We start from the raw sequence: 14,747 nt of genomic DNA, 5'->3' as shown, positions 1-14,747 counted from the left end.
AGATTATTATTCATTATGTTATCCACACACAAAGCAAAATCAGTTTGTAACCACAGCAGGCTCAGCAGGATGAGAAGGCCAAAATGGAGGAGATCCGCATGGAAGGGGGTATGATGCAAGACCATGCTAGTACAGGCACGAAGGTACCTTTCATTATTTACTTATTATTCATTAAATTATCCACACACAAACGAAAATCAATTTATATCAACAGCATGCTCAGGCACAACAAGACATCAGTACACTAGAGCAATCTGTCTCATCACCACCTCCGCAGGCAAAATGCGACATCGCACCACCGGAACAATCTGTCTCATCACCACGTCGCCGAGTAAGTATGTTTTACAAATGGTATGCACATCCTACGTATGAACACTTTAATATTGTGCAAAAACTGATGTCAACGAGCCGTATGTAGGTAGTTGTAATGCAATTTATTGTTCATGTGGACGAAGAACTTTCTCATGTTCCTCAAGCATACCACAACAAGAAACCTGGTATGACGACAGTAGTTGAACCTGGCAAGGTGGACTGGCAGATAATGGTGAAAAATTTGCGTTACCATGGGTACAAAGGGGAAGCAGATTTGTACTACATCAAGCCTGGGTGCGTACCACCTGAAGGAATGGTACAGATGTCAGGCCAGCATGACGTCGATGAAATGTTGCACGCTTTAGAAGGGATAAAGAAATGTCATTTGTACATTGTGAAGAATTGTGCATTCTTAGATAATAGCGATGATGACATGTCTGAACAGGTTGGTTATATTTCCAAGTTCCTATTTATTATACAAAAAATGGCCACATCATTTGCATAAATACCTTTCGCATGCATTTGGGCAGGACATGTCCGAAGAAGACATATATGCATGTGGGTACATGGATATCGGCGAGAGGGACTTGGGCGAATATGGGTCATCGCCCAAAAGGAAGAAACTTGCAGATAACAATCCGAAGAAGGCATTGGATTTCGGCAGCAGTGACGAGCCTCTTCAGTAGGCTTTTGGTTTTTCTACAATTTCAAGCTTTATAGCTGAACTATTGTCCCAAGTAGTTTTTTCATTATTTTCGAACCAACAATCACTTCATTGAAGTGACAATTGTGAGACTATGTTTACAATAATAGGCTTTCAACTTTGAGTTGTTGCTCAATTTTTAGATGAAAGGTTCCTTTGCTGCCCGCACACTTAATTGTGGCTTTTACTATTTTTGTATTGCATGTGCTGCACTAGTCCAAACCAGTTTTATGTTCATAACGTCAATTAAACGAGGGACTCCACTTGAAATCAGTGGCGGAGCTTCAAAGAAATCTTAGGAGGGGTGAAGCTACATTTTCTATGGTTCGAGGGACTCCAAGTATGATCTACATCGACTCATCTTCTTCCGCTGCAACTCGGAGTCGGTAACGATCGCACTCAAACCGTTGATGCATCTTCATGTTATTCCTGGGTGGCACAGCAGTCAAGCACAAGGGGGAGTGCGGCGCGGATCACGGAGGAAGATGGACATCAAAGACATCAATACACGTGATGATCCAGTTATCTCTACTATTAAAATCTACTGTTAAAGGCGAATGTGTGCGTCATTGTATATATCTAGATCCGAAAACGCGCATAATCATATGCCTGCCAACGTCACATGTAAAATGCATAATCTTAAACCTGTATAAGCGATGGCATGCTCCAGCAAATTGTATTATACAACATCCTGAAAGCACAGTATAGAAAATCTGATAGAATATGCCTCGACCCGTCCACAAAAACACAAAGTCGGCACTGTTCCCCACCTGCAGCCGAGCAATCTGACATCCTCAACACAGCAAACATCTCACTTGCTAAACTATCTGGACTGCAGATCACTAATTACATAACATTCTCACTAATCCACAATGAGATATGACAAAAACAGTTAGAACTGCTACCCAGGAAATGCATGCAGCTCCCTGTTCTTCTTGATGACGCCCTTGTCGCTGACCATCCAAAATCTTCCTCATACCCTCCTTCACATGGCATTCCTGGTTCAAGGAAACATAGGAAGGATTCAGGATCAGAATATTTTGCTATCATTGGTCACTCAAATGTTATGTGCGTAAATCAAAAGAATCAACTTTGATCAATGAACATAGTTTCTTTTATCGAAAGCTCCAGGCAGTACACCTTAAATGTCCTCATATTGGAGACTAGCATGTTTCCATTTCATAGTTGCATTCCATTATAAAAAAACTGATAATACAAGAAGAAATATGTGCCTGAGGAAAACTTCCATGGTTCATGCACAAGCTCAGTCATGTAAAATGGACCCATACTTATAATAAATTAAGGATCAAACATGATCAGAATCTCAGGTAACAAATAAAGTAATTTGTTCTTCACAAAACCAAAAAGACAAAGCATCATGCTCAAGGAGCAAGTTGAGAGAGCCCCTCCCTGCATGTAGGAATGGCTTTCTGCTAGCACATGTAAACTTGCTTTAGGACAAAAAGAACTCAATGTCCATATAACAGATAATACTTTTAGGCTTTAGCAGCTAGGTTGCACCACAGGATCAAAGTGGAAAGAAAAGACCAAGAAACACAGTAATGCTCACATAGGATATTCAGGGTTGGGGCACTTCGCCACCAACACAACATCACTCTCTTGAGGCTCAACAGCTGCGTCCATTTTGCCAATGGCCTTGTACAGAGAGCTGTAGCTAACAGTTTGCTGCCATCATTTCCTACACAGCAACAGATATAATCAGTGCACTATAGTAATGAGTAAATCAGATGTAAAAATCAAAGTTAAGACATATTTGACACCTCTTTCAATTTATTGCATTTACGCCGATTATGACCTTCCACCCCACAGTAGCCACATTTCCTCTTTGATCTTTGCTTCTTCATCTTTGCCTGCAGCCTTTTCTTCGGTGCACCTCGGCCTTGCACATGCACTGGGTCCAGAACCTTTTCCAAATCTCCACAATCAATTTCCGTGGTCTGTGGCAGCACCGGACCAAATCTAATGCATTCTTCCTCACCACGGCTTGATTCCTTGCTGCCATCTTGTTCACTCAGAACCATCTTCAGATGCTGATACTCCTCACTAGATTGACATGCCCGGAAACATGCCGCGTGACTCAAATTCCGCAATTCACGGTACCTCATAAGGCTTGCCGAATAGTCATACATCTCGCTCTTTCTGGTCGAAGGGAATGCAGACTTCGCACTCATCGTCCACCTCATGGGAACACAACACCAAGGCAGCAGTTCCACTTGACATATTCCCAAGATGTAGAATATGTGAGAGCAAGGTGTTCCCAAGCATTCCAGCTTACGACAAGAACAATTGATCATGTACAAAGAACCTTCCTTCATCTCACAGCGCACTTCAAACTTCTTCTCTCTTCTATCGATCTTAGCCACAACATATGTAGTCAACTCCCATGCATCTAGTATCTCGCTGATAACACATTTTCTAACAACACTTATGCTCCATCTGACCAACTGAAACATACAAGGCGTGAAAACCCGGGCAGCATGTTTCTCGAGACTTGAAGCATCAGCGTCTGTAAATGGAACGGACTGCAAGGCCACGATGTCTAGGATCGCCTCGTTCAAGCGTCGTCCGGAAAGGCAACGCTCATAGTGCTCTAGCATATCAAACAATGTCATCTTACCCTCAAGATGTGTATGTAGCACAGAGTTTAGGCTCTCACTCCGCTGATTGCTGCTCAATCCTAAGAAACAGCGCCCCACCAGGTATGGAGCACACCACAGCTTCCTCATCTGATACATCTGATGCAGCCACGACTCCTCACTTGTCACTTCATTCCTTCGTAAGAACTCTATCCATTTTCTCTCATGCTCTTCAATAGAAGACGAGTCATATATGAAAGATCTGAATTCTTCCCTAACCTCATCATCATGCAGATGGCGTACGATGTTCTGCTGAATGTGCCATACACACAGCCTGTGGTATGAGTCAGGCCACACCATCCTGATCGCTCTCTGCATTGCAAGGTCCCCGTCAGTGATTACAGATATCGGATGCTTCTGCGACATGGCTTCAGAAAATGTCCGCAACATCCACTCGTACGCCTCGTTAGTTTCATGAGAAATGATCCCGCATCCAAAGATAACTGTGCTGCGGTGGTGATTCAACCCGACAAATGGCACAAACGGCAGATTGTACTTATTGGTCCTGTATGTGCTATCAAAAACCACAACATCGCCGAAAGCCTCGTAGTCAAGGCGGGATTGAGTATCGGACCAGAACAATCCCTTCAGATGCCCATCTTTATCAACCAAGTATTTGAAGAAATAATCTGGGTCTCTCTCTTGCCGCGCCATCATGTGACAGATCACCGTCTGAGCATCACCGGCAGCGACTGTTTCCTGCTTGTAGCGATGACAGAAGTTATAGATGTCCCTCGTCATGCATCCAACATGGTCGTATCCACCGTACTGCATGCACAACACATCCATGATTTTGTGTTTCCGGATTCCAACACTTTCCATCTCTATAATGTCTGCTTTCTGCTCGTCGCTGATTCTTCTGTGGGAACGCAAAAAGCAAGCAAGGTCTCGTGGGGCCAGAGGATGGTTGTGTTCATCGATGAAATCCTTCACAAACCACCGCCCTGTTTTCGCGACTCTTACAATGACAAATTTCGCTTTACACCCCACACGAGTGATATTCCGTGGCTTCCTCTTCCTATCTTCTCTCTTCCTCTTCATGTGCTTCTCTTCACGGCAACCTTCACGACTACAGACAAGTTTCCTCAGAATTATCTTCTCGTTCGCTTCATCCCACTCAACATAGCCTTTTCTCACACTAAAGCCTTTCTCAAGAGCATACTTGTTATAGAACTCAAAACCTTCATCCTCGCTATGAAACATCCTGCTGACAATGTTTACGTACTCATCCAAACACTCTGCACTTGCATCGGCCATGTCTTCCTGCATATCACATATAAATTATCAACTGGTCTCAATCATGTACTGGATGTAAAATAATTTCCATGCTCACATGTTCCCCTCAAGATAAAAGGTTCAGAGATTCAGAAGTTCCATCATGGCTTATTTTGTTCAGGTTAGTCTATGTTTTGTTCTCTTGTTCTCAAGATAAAAACTTAAACTAAGTGATGCTCTTGGTGCTTAAATATAATGGATATTGCAACAAAGAAGTTCAGTTCAACGCTGTTGCTACTGCACTGCTTTTACAAGATTCAGATTTATGCTAGCTAAAAATTGTACATACTGTACCAACCTATGGACAATTCTATGCACCGTTTATATGGTACTATTTAAAATCTGTGCATTGCTTTTCATGGCAACCAATCATAACACAGCAGTTAACACGATATAACAGCTCATAACTGTGGATGGCTGGTCATGTTCTGAAAGAACTATTTGGCTGCAGCATATCTTCAGAAGTGAATTAATAATATGGTATACAATGAAGCTAATTATTAAATTATTCTAGTCAACTGGTCACATAGCCTTTTTACCATCAGAATCAATGATAAGAGACATCCAGTGGGGTTGGAACATGTTTACGATAAATTACCTTTAAAACAAGCTCAAAGTATCCAATATCAAAATCCAGTGTATTTGGAGTATAAGGCTTGACTACTTCCTCACCAGTAGCATCCTTCCCTCTGCAGTCGGTTAACAAAATACAGAAAACAGAATCAGAATATTCAACTCACTCCATGTACTAAAAAGGATGACCATAACTCAACATCATAATTGTACACCAGGATATGAGCAGTACAAATGGTCAGACCTGCATCTTATATATCGGCCAATTGCAAGGCCCAAAACAGAAGTAGGTCTAGGGAAACTAATTTGAACTTGGCCACATTATGACTGATCTGTCTCTTCTGCACAACATCATAGCACATCCATTAATTTTTATATTAAACACAAACTTCAAAAGCAGTAATCTTGAATGCAGCATATAACTTTGTCCACAGGGTACTAAATGTGAAAATGAGGATCCCGCAAAAAAAATCCGCACACTGATTAATTAAGCTGGCATGCTAGCTAGCTCACCTAATTTAGGCTGCCTTTTTCATGGTGGGGCTAGTTAGTACTGATTCTTTAGACTATATCTCTTGCGGTTGTTCACAACACTGATTGTGTGTTTTGTACTCTTCATGTACTATTGGTTAATTAAGGTAGGTCATTTGGTTCCTATGATGTCATATGAAGTTTGACTGCAAACTGAATAAAACTGCAACTGTTATGTGATCACTTCAATTTGTTTTCTTCTGCCTCTAATCTCTCTAGCTAGCTACATATTGACATTTGTTCCCACTACAAGGTTGTTGGATTTAATCATGCTTTTCATTCAATGACAGTGCGTGTAATCTAGAATGGGAATCATATTCGGTGGCGAGTGAGCCTACCGACTTATAATTCAGTCATTGACTTGCCAATGATTCCAGCTCCTATTCTCTGAACCTAACCCGTGATCAGTCTTGATTTGATACATGCAGAGAGAGTATTTTCCATACAGTGTATTCCATAGAAAATGTTATGGCGCCACTAGCAAATTAGTACGCAGTACGGTTCGCATCAAGCAACTGAAATTCCTCTGACAGCCGGCGGACAGTCTGACTACCAACGTGCGGGGCGGGGGGAGGGGGGTGGGGTGGGGTGGGGAGGGGTGTAGGGGAGGGAAAGGTACCTGTCCACGGAGTGCTCGCCGGCGTTGCTGGGCGTCGCCGGCTGCTTGGCGGAGGGAGGCGCTGCAGTGGCGGTGGGGCAGGGAGACGTCGGCCGGCTCGGCGCGCCGCAGCGGTTAGCAGTTCCTGGCGTTGGCTGCTTGAATGGATTGGGGCCGCCGCCAGATCTCTTGATCGGAACGACAGAAAGGGCGGCGGCGGCGGCGGCAATGCTTTGGAACGACGGAAAGAGTTATCTGTGCGGGGGCGGACGAACTATTTCTCTTCGGAACGGATTGGAAAAATCTGACCATTCTACCCTTTTGACCAAAAAACAAACCTTTAACTGATTTTTCAGATCCGACGGTCAGGAAAAAACAAGGGTAGAGTTACATGAAATTACGAGTTGTAACTCGCCAATCACCCTAAAAGAGCTCATTTTTAATACATGGTCGATTTTTCTATACATATTTGTAACATTTTTCAAATGCTTGAGCAACATTTCCCAAACACAAGTTAAACTTTTTTTAAATATATAGACAACATTTTTCTATGCACATTTGAACATTTTGAAATGTTTGCTCAATATTTTTGAGATACAAGTTTGACATTTATTAATACATTGTCAACGATTTTTCTATACACATTTAACATTTGTCAAATGCTTGACTAAAAAAATTCAAATACTTGGTTAACATTTTTTCAAATGCTTTAACATTTTGTGAATACATGATCAACTTTTTTCTCATATTTTCTGCGTTGTACACATGAGAAACGTTTTCTTTATAAAAAAAAGTGCAGCCCGATGCATATTGCTCCCGCTTGCGCAAGGTCCATGGAAGGGTCCAGCCACTTTGGGTCTATTGTACGCAGCCTTTCCTTACAATTCTGCAAGAGGTTGTTTCCAGAAATATTTTCTTTATACAAATTTAATATTTTTTTTAATACATGGCCGACATTTTTCTATACATATTTTAACATTTTTAAATGCTTGATTAAATTTTTTCAAATAAAACTTTGATATTTATTTTTTGAATACATGGTCATTTTTTACTATACACATTTAAAAACATTAATGCTTCATGAAATATTTTCATATACTTGTTAATTATTTCTCAAATGCGTGATTAAAAGATTTAAATACATGATCAACTTTTTTCACATGCATTGTATTTTTTTCTATACATTTTCAGTATACACATTTAACATTTTTTTCAGATGTTTTTATGTAAAACATATTTTGCAATATATTTTGTTATTATATTTGGAAGTGTAAACAAGACTAAAAAACAAAAACAAAAAACGTGAAAACGAGGCGGTGTTTCCCGCGTGACTAGGCTGGCCCATTTAGTGAGGTGCTTGATGCGAGAGCACGCTACGTCTCGCTACACAGCGCTGCCCGGGGACTATTCAGAAAGAAAAAGCAAGCAAGAGGAAAAGAGGCCTCGAGAGAGACGAACAAATGCGCCACCTCACGGCCATGTCCTCATCATCCTCCAACTCGTTGCTCTCTGCTTGCAGTAGCAGCGCCATTGCCATGGTGCAACATCCATCTGGTGCCCCATCGTAGAACATGGCGCACCCATCGCCGCCACCTTATAGCAGCGTGATCGTTGTCTTAACATCCCTCATTAACGTTTTAGCATGTAGTATACTTGCCGCTGTCATCGCAGCACCCCTAGGCGGCAGTAGTATCACGGATGCACCTCCATCACCATCACAGCTCGCCACTGTGCCGGTTCCAGCATGTCGCCATGCCGGTTCTAGCATGACGCGACCACCATGGAGCACGCCGCCATGCCGGTTCCAGCATATCCCTCTGCCTGTTGTGTGGGGAAAGAGAAAGGAGAGGAAGCGTGTGGATGGGAGGGGATAAGGGGCCTACTGGACGCCTGCACTCAGCTAGCCAACGAACACAATGTCTGGCCGGTAGGCCGATTTTAATCGTTCTCTATTTTTAAGTCCTCCATGTAAATTGTGCTTAATTGTAATATATATGTGCCTATGCCCCCACCCCCATTGTCCAAAATAGTCTTTTCTCCTTTTTTTTGGATTTGGGCCCACAGTCATATTTCTGACAGATCAAAGCAAGCGAGAGGAGCACTCGGCCATTCCTTCAAAGAAAAAAGAGGGAAATAGTAAGGGGGCCAATCCCAACGAATGTGCCCTCTCCCGTTAGATTCGTTTGCACAATTCTTGGCGCAGGATTGGAGCCACGTCAGATTTTGAAACTAGTTCCTTGTAAGATAAAAGCCAGCAAACGTAGGACCATTCAAAATATTTTCAGCCACCGCACTGGCTAACGTCCTGGCATCGAATCCTAGTCTCTCTTTTTTTCCTTTCTTTTCACCATATGGCAATTTTTCTAGAGAAAATTAAAAAGGCGGTTTATAAAATTCTGGACTATGTCACATGGCAATTTAATTGGTTTTCCTTTTTTTGGTTGAAAAGTCAAGTTTTGTTTTGTACATGGCATTTTTTATTCTTAAGGATAACATTCTTTGTTTCTTAAGAGATGGCATTTTTATATTTCGAGATGGCCTTTTTTATTGAGAGATTGCATTTTTATTATTTAGAGATGGCATTTTTTGTTTATTAAGAGATGGCATTTTTATATTATAAGAGATGTCATTTTTTATTGTGACATTTTTCTTCTTCTTTTGTTGACATGACAACTCAAATTATAGGACCATAGCACGTTTAAATACATTTTTTAACACCCATGGTTAATTTTTTATATTAGAGGACAGATTTTTCACAAATTCAGAGATAAGAAAATGTTTTTTTAGTTCATGACCTTTTTTATAAAAAAGGAACAGTTAACTGGACCTTTTGAGTCAATTGGGGTCGCCCTGGCCCATCATCCCAGCGAACGAGCAGAAACGATCGAACGAGACAGAGAGAGGAACAAATACGCCGCCGCACCGCCGGCGTCGGACATTGGAGCTCGCCGCGCATCGCCCGCAAGCCCGTTGGAACTCGCCGCATCACCGACGATGTTGTAGGTGTCAAGCGTGCGGTGGCAGTGGTGATAACCTCTTCCGCCACTCCCTGTTTGTCTTCCTCTCCCACCACCTAGGAGGAGGAGCACGCAGGTCTTCTAGTGGCGGCCGGAGGTGATAATCACGGATTCTTCCCGTCTGTCTTCTCCCTGTGGCTGCTCTCACTCACTGACTCACTGCGTCCTGCAACTCTGCAGCTTCGGCGCAGGCCACACGTTCGACGGAATGTCTGAGAGGCTCAACTACGAAGAAAACATCGAAACGGCCGCGGCCGGCGGCGAGGACGGCATCGGCACCTTGCCGGACGAGCTCCTGCAGACGAGGTGATGTGGTGATTATCTTGTGTTTCCCTGCCTACTCCCCATCTGGTTGCTCCCGCGCACTGACGCTATGTGGCGGTGGCTCGTGGCGAGGACCGCATCAGCGCCCTCCCGGACGAACTCCTCCAGTACGTGATGTCGTTCCTGCTTTCCCGCGACGCCGTGCGGACATGCGTGCTCTCTAGGCGCTGGCGCACGCTCTGGAAGTCCGTGCCCGCCCTACCCATTGATGATCCCGAGAGCTACCACGGCGCTACGGGCTCCAGCTTGTTTGTCAATGAGCTGCTTCGTCTCCGTGACCCGACGCCTCTGAATGTATGTGACATCCGTTCTGGTTGTCAGGAGACTGCGAACACCAATTGGGCCAAGGAGGCATTCCGACACATGGAACCATGGCTCCTGCATGCTTTATCCTGTGAAGTTCCAGTGCTTCGAATTTGTTTTCCCTGGCAGGTAATCAACATGACTCTTGTCTCATCGCACTTGAAGAGGTTACATCTTTACCGCATGCGATTTGAGGGATGCTCTCTGGATTTTTCGAGCTGTAAGGTGCTAGAGGTGTTAGAGATGAAAGCTTGTCATATCCATGTGAATCTCTTGTCCCAGTCATTACGATTTCTTAAAATTCACAACACGAGTTTTGGTTTTGATCCCCGCACTCTTATTTCTGCCCCAAATCTCATTGGCTTCAGACTATCCGATAAGGGTATGCTCCCACTTTTTCTAACTCCAATTGTTCTTTGCCATCCACTAGATCCCATGTAAGTTTGTATCCAGTTATCTATCAATAGAAGCTTATGGAACAAGCTCCTTGTGTGTGTTACATGTTTTCACTAATTCACATGCTTGAATCTTGATGTTTCTTGAGCATGTTTGCATGCACACCGCTACTTGATACTTTAGGCATTTTTAATATTCAAACATGTAGGATTGAGATTAAAGTACAGCTTGGATTATCAATCTTGGTGTCTGGTAACACTTAATTACTATGAAAAATAAGAACCACCAGAAAGTTTTCAAAGCATGTACTTATGTATCTCAAAAAGCATTGTGTACTTCTGAAGTTATATCTTGAAATTTTGTTTAACCCTCTTCATTTTCCAGCTGTCTGTTTTGAGAATGGATTTGACATGGCGCCCCATGTTTAGGAAGCTAAAAAAGTTGTTGCTCAATGAGTGGTGTGTGGCTGATGATTTCACTTGATTGATTTACTTTCTCCAGCACTCACCCATTCTAGAGACACTGATACTTCAGCTAGATTTGCAAACTTCTGAGGTATATATATTCTCCAAGTATGATAGCTTTTATCTTTGAAATTACCATTTACCTTTTGTTGCAAAATATTTTGTTTGCTACAGGACTATCATTTGAACAAAACTGATGAAAGCTGTAACTCAAACGAATAATCATTGCTATCACAACATCTCAAGAAAGTCAAAATTATATGTTGCACGGAGGAAGATGTGATAGTTCACCGTATTATAAAGATCCTATGTACCCATGGAGTACCTTTTGAGAAAATTGAGATAGAATAGACCTTCTGTTCGCCTGTAAGTAACCATTATCAATCTTCATGATTATTAGCTTTCAGTAGTCAGCATATATAGCTTTGTGGTTGTCTGGCTTCTTTCTGAACTTGCCGTGTAGGTTCAGCGTGTTCATGCATGACAAGGTACACAAACTCTGCAACACACATAAATCGAACCGCAACATATAAACAGAGGATAGAAAAAACACATGAGTTTTGTATACTCAGTTCCCAAAATGTTTGAGACCAAGAGAGGCGGCGGCCGTAGAATGTGTGTGTGGGAGGGACTAAGCATCGCTCTCATCATCCGTCCGCAAGCTGCTTGAGGAATGGAGTAAATTGCAATAACCACCATAGTTGCGAATCCTAAATAAAAATACCACAACCTTTCACTTTTTTTGACAAAAACAATCTGGTTTTCTGTTGACAATTGGCCGAAAGCACTGATCGGTCGATTAGCAGCCCCTGACACTAAATCTGACGGGTGGGTCCCTCCATAAGTGATGATGTGGCATGAGAAAACTCACACCGTTTGACTCAAAATTAGACTGGCATATGGCCCACATGTTGTCCTCTCTCCCACCCGTCTTCCTCCTCTATAACCGGTGTGTTGGTTTGCCAGCCCAACGTCATGGATGCGCGATTTTGGAGCAGCCCTGCTCTCTCCCCTGTCGTGCGGTGGTCGACGGGGCCACCCAACCTGAACCATGGTTGCGGCATGCCAGGCGGGATGGTCCCACAGCATTCGTGGACGCAACCAGCAAGGAGGGCATTTTCCCTCTCCTGCCTCTGGTTTGGGAGTTTTGTAGTTAAATACCACTTTTTTTTGGCCTTGTGTGTACTTTCGTAAATCCAAGACGAAGCGCGGCTTTGGGCTAGAGCCGAAGCCAGGGGTCTGAGTCGAATATTGTTGTAGATCGTTCCGGGTATTCTAGGGCTGAGGAACCCCATGTCTTCTTCTCACGCGACCCAGATTAGTGTTTGATTGATGTGTTTTGATTTGGGATGCCCCCTTGACGTACTTCATTTTCTACTTCTTTTTTATGCTTGCTTCATTTTCTTACTTGCCAATGAAAAGACACGCACCCCGCATATTCCCAAAAAATGCTAATATAGCCGGATAGCCTTCCTCCATCCATCTCTAACAAAAACAAATAATTACTACTCCCCCGTCTGAGCATTTTTTACACTACACTCCAAACCTTTCTCGCACTAATACGATAATACTGTATTAAGTTCTACTGTATACACTAACATATTGTAACTGAAAAAGCCTGGCATTGTGAAACTGCCAGCGGAATGTGCATCGTCTGCGCTGCAGAAATGAAAAGGGGAAACATAGTACGTATCGATGTGGATAGGACGCAAACCTAACGATTAATTGGACTGGACTTAGGCTCACTCGAGTGCTGGTGACGTAGTCTGCAGTTGAGGATCAATTGCATTGCATGCAACCTCGAGTCATGCGCTACCTCCATTGCAATTCAATTCACGAGTTCAACCGATCGTGTTGTGCCACGTCCACCCAAGAGACCATGATCAGAATACTGTCCTATATTCATTTCCTGCTTATTGTCAGGAAAATGTACCACATCTGACTACCTCTGTTTCAAGAAAAACAAACAATATAAACCCTTCTTTTTGGTGGAATTGAGTTGTATTTATAGTACTAATGTTGGAATCCTCTTCAGAGTTTTTTTTAGTGTTTATAGTGTGGTCTGATTGAAGTAATATCCGGCAAACTCGGAACCTATTTCAGTCAAAGAATGGTTGTGTGCCTCCTGTGAGGCACCCCTTTTCGAAAAAGAAAAGAAAATCAGTCAAGGAGCCTCGCTTGTTGAAACGCATTCACCTGTCTGGCATTGCATAAACATGACGCCGTGTTTGTAAAAGATGGATTTTCGCAAATTGTTCACGTTAAACCGCGGATTTCGCAAGTACATTACTGGAATAACGTGAACTAATCTTTCGTACTCTGGTACCTACGTACCCATCAGGGCTCAGGCCATCACACTGCAACAAGAAAAGCCATGCAAATATAACCCCCAAAGGCCAAAGCGCTAGCTGCTACACATAACCAAAAGTAGAACTAAACCATCCATGCCAGCTCTGATGGACCTATCCCGTACACTACATACTACTACTAGCTAGTGTTTCGCAAAGATGACTACAGCTTCCACGAGTGCATGCATGCACGCGCGCGCGCATCTCCGGCGCGATCACTGGGGCTGCTGCTTGCCGGACTTGGACGGCGCCGCGCGCGCCGACGCCACGTTAGCGCCGGACGGCCCGCCGCCCTTGGCCAGCTGGGCCGCCGTCTTGGAGGAGGCCGCCATGTGCTGCTGCTTGCGCTTGAGATCGGCGAGGAGCTGCTCGTTCTCCTGGGCCAGCAGCTGTGCTGTCCGCCGGAGCCGCTCGTTCGCCTGCATGATGTACAGGTTCTCCAGGTACAGCTCCGTGTTCGCGCGCTCCATCCTCCACGCCCTGCTAAGCTAGCCCCCTGCAGCACCTTCACATCCATCGATGGCAAGTTAGTAGTACTCAGGCCAAAACATATTCGGACAAATGCGTGCGTTTGATTTAGAAACAGCTAGCAGCACTCAAGATTCAAGAAAGAAGGCAAGAAATGCACCAAGGAAAGGATTGAGAAATGCAGTGCTGCTTCTTCATACCGTGAAATGGCAGTACTTGGGCCTGGAAGGCACGGACAGACAATGGCAGTAGTAGCAGAGGAAGAAGAAGGCTAGCTGGCTATAGCTCGAGTGAGGAAGAACTTGTGGTGGGGGGAGAGCACAGGCGAGGGTGCGAATTTATAGGCCCACCCCAGCAAAGCAGCAGTGGATCGCAATGTGTACTCCAGTATTCTCCTGCACAGCTTCAATGCAGGCCGAGCTGCCTAGGGCTCTGCAGGATGTGTACATTCATGGTGGTGGTTAGCTGTCAATGAGAAAGTGTGATGATGGTGATGAATTGATGACGCACTTCTGGTTTCTCTCGGTCCAAAGATACGCAATCATTCTTATTCTCGGCCCTGCCGCGCGCTTCTCCCGGCTGGCAGCATTTCCAACGTATTCATCCCAGTCTCTCTCCCTTCACAAACGGTCAAACTTGGAGTTTACACAGTGCACCTAAGAATTTGTAAACCAGGTGCATGTATTCTCCAAGAATTGGTAAGCTTACGTTAGTCCAAAAACGAGTATTGTCCTTGCAACTCCAACACGGATCATCAAAAACAAATGAGTTCGTGGAC

The 14,747-nt window shown here is 43.7% G+C and overlaps 2 protein-coding genes and 1 long non-coding RNA gene across 3 annotated transcripts; 1 reads left to right on the top strand and 2 right to left on the bottom strand.

The window, feature by feature from the left end:
• Nucleotides 1–1,623: 1,623 nt before the first annotated feature.
• On the bottom strand, nucleotides 1,624–6,920 carry LOC109765614 (protein FAR1-RELATED SEQUENCE 5). The gene is made up of 6 exons (XM_040393815.3): nucleotides 6,671–6,920; nucleotides 5,765–5,861; nucleotides 5,546–5,636; nucleotides 2,797–4,935; nucleotides 2,586–2,714; nucleotides 1,624–2,013 (listed from the first exon to the last, which is right to left on the bottom strand). The coding sequence occupies exons 4-5, from the start codon at nucleotides 4,927–4,929 to the stop codon at nucleotides 2,691–2,693; spliced, it is 2,157 nt and encodes a 718-aa protein (XP_040249749.2). The 5' UTR covers nucleotides 4,930–4,935; nucleotides 5,546–5,636; nucleotides 5,765–5,861; nucleotides 6,671–6,920; the 3' UTR covers nucleotides 1,624–2,013; nucleotides 2,586–2,690.
• Nucleotides 6,921–10,334: 3,414 nt separating this feature from the next.
• Nucleotides 10,335–11,554, top strand: LOC141025442 (uncharacterized). Its single transcript, XR_012186896.1, has 3 exons — nucleotides 10,335–10,422; nucleotides 11,074–11,244; nucleotides 11,328–11,554. It is a non-coding gene; the product is annotated as an uncharacterized lncRNA (long non-coding RNA).
• Nucleotides 11,555–13,395: 1,841 nt separating this feature from the next.
• On the bottom strand, nucleotides 13,396–14,273 carry LOC109765619 (protein LITTLE ZIPPER 3-like). The gene is made up of 2 exons (XM_040391483.1): nucleotides 14,170–14,273; nucleotides 13,396–14,006 (listed from the first exon to the last, which is right to left on the bottom strand). The coding sequence occupies exon 2, from the start codon at nucleotides 13,969–13,971 to the stop codon at nucleotides 13,717–13,719; it is 255 nt and encodes an 84-aa protein (XP_040247417.1). The 5' UTR covers nucleotides 13,972–14,006; nucleotides 14,170–14,273; the 3' UTR covers nucleotides 13,396–13,716.
• Between the last annotated feature and the right edge of the window lie 474 nt (nucleotides 14,274–14,747).

This window comes from Aegilops tauschii, chromosome 6 (assembly GCF_002575655.3).
Source record: "Aegilops tauschii subsp. strangulata cultivar AL8/78 chromosome 6, Aet v6.0, whole genome shotgun sequence".
NCBI classification, from domain to species: domain Eukaryota; kingdom Viridiplantae; phylum Streptophyta; class Magnoliopsida; order Poales; family Poaceae; genus Aegilops; species Aegilops tauschii.
This window is presented reverse-complemented; position numbering and strand designations above follow the sequence as displayed.

Coding starts and splice junctions, on each gene's coding strand:
- LOC109765614 (XM_040393815.3), bottom strand. CDS start 4,929: ATGGCCGATGCAAGTGCAGAGTGTTTGGATGAGTACGTAAACATTGTC. Junction 2,715..2,796: donor AATGCAATAAATTGAAAGAG/GTGTCAAATATG, acceptor GTTGCTGTGTAG/GAAATGATGGCAGCAAACTG.
- LOC109765619 (XM_040391483.1), bottom strand. CDS start 13,971: ATGGAGCGCGCGAACACGGAGCTGTACCTGGAGAACCTGTACATCATG.